The 5,950-nt window shown below is 45.2% G+C and overlaps 1 protein-coding gene across 1 annotated transcript; it reads right to left on the reverse strand.

Moving 5' to 3' along the window:
• Positions 1–3,894: 3,894 nt before the first annotated feature.
• Positions 3,895–5,013, reverse strand: LOC122377245 (larval cuticle protein 65Ag1-like). Its single transcript, XM_043357200.1, has 3 exons — positions 4,962–5,013; positions 4,563–4,700; positions 3,895–4,347 (listed from the first exon to the last, which is right to left on the reverse strand). Exons 1-3 carry the CDS (start codon positions 4,968–4,970, stop codon positions 4,108–4,110), a joined length of 387 nt encoding a protein of 128 aa, XP_043213135.1. The 5' UTR covers positions 4,971–5,013; the 3' UTR covers positions 3,895–4,107.
• Positions 5,014–5,950: the final 937 nt, after the last annotated feature.

Genomic DNA, 5,950 nt, shown 5'->3' on the forward strand with positions numbered 1-5,950 from the left:
AGAGAGAGAGGGAGAGAGAGAGAGACGAGAGAGAGAGAGAGAGAGGAGAGAGAGAGAGAGAGAGAAGCACTTTACTGAAGTGATGCTTGGAATTAGCCCATTTCTCATCCACGTAAGGCATAGGAAGATTTATGAATGAGTGAGGGATTTTCAGCGTACCGTGCTGAGCGCTGTGGCGCGACGGACTATGATGTGCACATTTTGCACAATCACAGCCAAGTTGCCTCCTTCCCTGAGCTCTCGAGAACCATAAGACTGATTTCGATACAACCAATGGCATTGGTTAGTTAGTGGTTAGATTGAGCATTGTGAAGGCATTCACCAGATCGTACTTGTTAACCGCGCCCCACGGGGTCTGCGTATAACACGCCCTACTGGAGGGGGGGGGGCTATTCATAGCCCCCCTCCTAACTCCGAAACTACTGGGGCGATCGTCAAAATTCAAACGGCGTCTAATAGCCCCGGAAAAACTGTCGAGCGAAATCTAATTTAATTAACCTCGAGGTCACCGATGACGTCACAGGTCAGGTCAAAGTAAAAATTATTAGCATTTTGGGCTCTGGCCGCCGTCTTACAAGTCAGATCAGGCTCATTTCTGGTTCACACACTCGTGAACAGATGCTCTAGATACCCTGGGGGTACCAAACTTGTACTTTGATTTTCAGGTCAAGGTCAGGTCATCACAGATCACGAAAATATTATATCATGCGTCGGTCACGTGACACATGATTTATGGTCCATTTAGGCCAAAGATTTCGAATTAATTTGATGTCGTCTGTGTCATTGGAGGTCATTTTGAGTCGAATTTAGCCTAGGTCAGGTCACTTTTAGGTCAAAAAAGGTCAAATTTTGAAGTTATAATTTTTCAACAGAAAAGGTGTCTATTGGATGCAGTTTGAGCTCAGGAAAACGATGGTGCTATTTATATTGGCGTGCGATGTCAAATACGTGGTGAAAAAGTGAGTTGAAAAATTAATAATTGTGAATTTTTTGCAATAATGCGTATAACTTGGCCATTTTCGAAGATATTTAGCTAAAACTTGCTAGAGATAGTCATAATAACGCGTTCTATCACATATATTCCGGTTTTTCGAAAAGTCAAAAACTTTTTTTTTTAATGTAAAAATGTAAATTTTGAATTTTATTATATAAAATTTTCGACATTTTCAAAATTCCGAAAATCCGAGATAGCAGTTTGATAGCGCAGTCTATTCTGAGTCCTCTCATGCAAAGAAATTGGATCTAGCTTAAAAACTGAGCCCTTGAGAGCGATTGCCGTGGTTCGATGTTTTCGGTCTAAATCGGCCGAACATGACGTCACTCTGACGTCATTTTCGGCCGACCTATGGTAGCTACGAAGTTCAAATTTTGACACCTTGTGTCAAATTGATGCAGCCAAAGGTACTGAAAGTTTGGCGTTGATACGTCAAGCGGTTTGGAAGTTATTGCAGAAAAACGGGAGGGAGGGGGCTATAAATAGCCCCCCCCCCCCCCCAGTGGGGCGCGGGTTAACCCGGCCGGGCCTGGGGGTAGTCCCAACCACCGCAGCCCGGGGGGGGGGGGCGCTTTTCGACCCCGTGTCTAGCTCCGTAAATAAATGAGCTACGGAAACAAAACCTATACCAAACGAAAGATCCTTACGAGACGATTCTAAAGCACCTAAAATTTTTGACCTCAGGTCAATTTTCAAGGTCGGAGGTCAAGGTCAAAGGCAAAAACCGGCACATGTGTATTGATCTCAAAGATAGCGTTTTAGAGGACGGCAGGATGCATAAATCCGGCAAGATTGAGTGTCAAACGAAAGAAGAGAATCTGATAATTCCGAAAATGTGCTCAAATATAAAAGTCAAGGTCAAAGTCATGCTCAAAATTGACGTCAAACTTTGCACTTTTTCGTACATCTTACGTGATATGTTCCAAGATGTTTTGAAATGTTTTGACGCTTAGGGGAGAGTGGGGCAATGGCGGACGGTGGGTAATGCCGGCCACCCATCTCTAGTGAGTACTTTGTCCATCAATAATCAGCTGATGTTGTTTACATTTCAGTTGAGTGCCATTCTAGCACGTGGTGCAAGTTTGTCACGGTAGCTCCATTATTTTCATTTTTATAGCGTTAAATGTGTTTTTCGTATCTGATTTTTAATTTTTGTTGCATCTATTTGCTGACTGTGAAATGTGTTAACGCATTTTCAGAAGTGCTGCTTTGCAATGACCTTCAATTAAGCGTTTCTTAGGCGACTGCTGGATGTGAGGCGTTTGCGGCGCAATGCCTTTGACTGCTGCCTGCTTTCTTAAAATAAAGCTGACCTTGGGGTAATACCGGACACGTGTCCGGAATGACTCCACGCGATTTTGTTTGCGACTTCTGTCGTTAAAGCTCAACGTTTCGGGTTGCTGTGTTTACGGCTGTATTAGTTTGCTTGCTGTGTTTACGGTTGTGTTAGTTTGCTGCTCTGTTGGCGCCGCGCTGTTGTGTTGCAGCGAGTGCAGTGTTGTGTTGCAGTGCAGTGTACTGTTAACTGCTGAATACAGTTGTCGTTTCTTAATTCTCACTAAAACTGGGTGCTATCTGAAAGCCTATTCCTTTGGCTATAACCACAGTCAAAATCACCATAAAATAGCTTCAAATAGCTAAGCTATTGAGCAAAATGCTTATGGTGTCGCCATTGCCCCACTCTCCCCTATCAGGTCCCTATTTGTAGTTCATCTTACGATGCAAGGCTGCTCAAAGGTCAAGGTCACAGAAGACTATCCTTGCTAGAGTTGTTTTCGCTGACTCAAGTTAGTAATAGTAAAAAAGACAAATTTGCCATCCGGAGGTTCTAAATGAAGGAATAGAGGCAAGTAGATGACAGATTCGTGATCAGCGGGTACGAATCCATCATAAACGACCTTTCATGTGTCAAGGTCAACCAAAGGTCATTTGAGGTCACATGAGGTCAACATAACAGTTTACCTTTTCCAAACAAAATATATATCATTCGACGCCGCTTGACAAGGCAAATGCGATGGTACCACTGCCGTAGCTCTAGGGCCATTTTTGTCGAAGCTATTCACGAAAGACTAAAACCACATTTCGGGGTCGTTGACCTGACCTCTGACCTCAGGTCACCAAAAATATTTTTTTTTCTATTTATCTCTAGGTAAAATGCCACACAACCGCGCTTGTAATTTGTCTTTATCTCTAAAACTCTATTTTTAGCAGCTATTTGAAGTTTGCGTCTGTGACGCCGAAGATCGCCGTGCAGGGGTTTAGAAAAATCGACCCTGGGACGTCATCAAGAGGGCTAGGTCCAATTTTTTACTTCAGAAGATGTTACATGGATGGGAGAAAAGGTACTGAAAGTTTTGCTTTCCTATCCCTAAGCGTTCGGGAGCTATCGCAAATATTCGCCAGGGGGGGGCGAAAACGCCCCCCCCCCCGGGCCCGCGAGAGTTAAACATCGCCAGGCAAGGGCCTTTTCCATAACACAGATGGCGAGGGGGGTTGGTACGCCCCTCCCCCTGGCGATTGGCACCTATGCCACTTAGGAACGCCAAATTTACAGGGTAGGTGGGTCCATATGAGATCTCGCCCCTGTGAAAGTTTGGGGACTCTAAGTCAATATTTATGGTTTTTTTTTTGTATGAAAAAAATGTCAAAAGTTTTTCGCTTATAACTTTCTACCCAGTAAAGACAGAGCAAAACATGAAAGCACCAATGAACTCAGGACGTCCGTGCGCATCGAATGATATACTTTGTTACCAATTAAAGTGAACTCTGGAACTCAGTTGCCGCTAAGCTAGTCCAATTTTCCCCTGACCTTGTACCGGTTTTTGTGACCTGGTGACCTGGCCTGAAAAGACTGGGACTTCAGATTGTCAGGATAGGTGCGAACATGATAGGAAATGTAATTATATTTACCTTATATTTACATCACAATCACGTACATACATAAGGGCGCCATATTAGCACTCCTAGGAACACGATTTGCCACCACGGTGATGTTAATAATATCGTATAAAGTGTACGAACCTTTCTTCATCAATCGCAAACATCACAACAATATCACATTGGCTGGCTCGTTGGCGAACTATAAGCGGAACAATGAAACAAGATATAGGATTTTACTGCTGTGTCTCGGCCCAGAAGAGCTCCGGGTGCTCCTGGCGCAGCTGCGCGTACTCGGGGATCTGAGAAGGAGCCACCGGCAGGAAGTCGGCCTCAGGCTGATAGCCACCCTCGTTGGCCCGGTACGACACCGAGTAGGTGTTGCCGTCGTCGGCGAGGAAGGCGTAGGAGCCCTGGACGTCGATGGATCCCGTCTCAGGCTCCGGGCCGGGCTGAACGCGCCCCTCCTGGTCCGCCTGCAAGAAAAAAGGAATATACATAAGAACGAGACCGTTTTACAAAAATGGAGTTTCCATCACTGTATAGAAATGTTGTACTTACCAGAAAAAAATGACAACAAAATTCAAAGCATTGCTTCACAATCATAAACAGAGCCATCTGACAAGTGCGGTGGACTTGTGCTTGAGCGCTTCTCCATTTTTCTTTTTTAGAACGTAGATCTTCTACGCACCTTCTGTCCGTTGTCGAGCTCGTAGGCGTACTTGTAGTTGCCCTGCTCGTCCTGTTCGAAGGTCTGGCTGATGATGTTGACCTGAGGCTGGTCCTGAGGGGCGGCAACAGCCGCGGCCACAACGGCGAACAGCGCAACCTGAGAACGGAACAGATTTGTAACGGAACAGGTTTGTTCGTAACACTTCGACACATGTCGTCAATAGTACAAAACTTCAAACACACTGACATTGTGTGATGTTTTAAAAGAAGTGTTGCTATTGATAGCTGCTGATCGAATTTTGCAAGACATATATGCTTCAAGCAACAGGCGCTCGTCCTAACCTGACATATGCTGTCACCTGTCGGAGATCGGACACTGGTGGTGCTTCTCTCTACCACCGCCAGAGGCGCTACTTACCAGCTTCATGTCACGGTGAGAGGAGCTCTGGTGTTTTGTCCGAATCGAGAGAGACTGTAGCTGCCCTCATCGCCCGGAGCTTTTATACGACCGGCGCGACGGCTCCCCAAGGACATAGGAATGTTCCGGTTGAGGTTTGTCTCAGCTGCATTTCGCATTTTGGCTGATGGTAAGTTGATGCTTGATAGGAACTGAGGCTGGTCACCTTTCAAACTCTCAACATTCAACCTCTTCAACTTCGACCTTAATACCTACAGGCCGCCGGTGTGTACTAGCATGTTTCCTTTTAGTGTATACTTTTAGCTTGTTTTCTTTTTAGTGTTGCTTATAGTAGATACCCACCTATGTGCCGTGCTTTTAACTACAGTGTTGTGAATCGTTTGTGTTTTCACCTCATCTTGCTTATGATTTTATGTACTGTTTTGACTGCACCTGTTATAAGGGCGTTTGCCTGTGGGTGCTTGTAGTAAATACAAATGCAAATGCAAATACAATTCAATGGGTGAAAATGAGCTGCGCACTTTCCTACCAAGATCATGGCTAGCATTAAAAAACGCTGACCAGGTCAGGGGCGTATCCAAAGAGGGATCCTGGGGGTCCTAGGATCCCCTGGAGCCTAAAAAATATATATTACTAATAAAACGAAATGACTGTCACCACTTATGCCTACCAATTATATAGATGCTGAAAAGTAGGTAGTAGGCACCCTGAACCATGATGGTTAATTAAAAAGGGCTTCGTAAGGCCGAAAAAATATCCTCAGGCAGCCAGGGGCACTTTTATGTCACCAGGGCCTTATGAGGCCGGACTTAAAGATCAAAAAGGTCCTCAGAGGAGGCAAAAGGGCCTCCTGAGTCGGACAGAGGGCCGTCTGAGGGCAATAGAGGCCCTCCAAGGTGATATCCAAGGGACCTTTTCGGGCCACCAGGGCCCTATGAGGCCGACAGAAGAAATATCTGAGGTCGAAAAGGACCTTCAAAGCTCAAAAA

The sequence above is a fragment of the Amphibalanus amphitrite genome, unplaced genomic scaffold (genome assembly GCF_019059575.1).
Source record: "Amphibalanus amphitrite isolate SeventyFive unplaced genomic scaffold, NRLGWU_Aamphi_draft 002669F_arrow, whole genome shotgun sequence".
Lineage (NCBI taxonomy): Eukaryota > Metazoa > Arthropoda > Thecostraca > Balanomorpha > Balanidae > Amphibalanus > Amphibalanus amphitrite.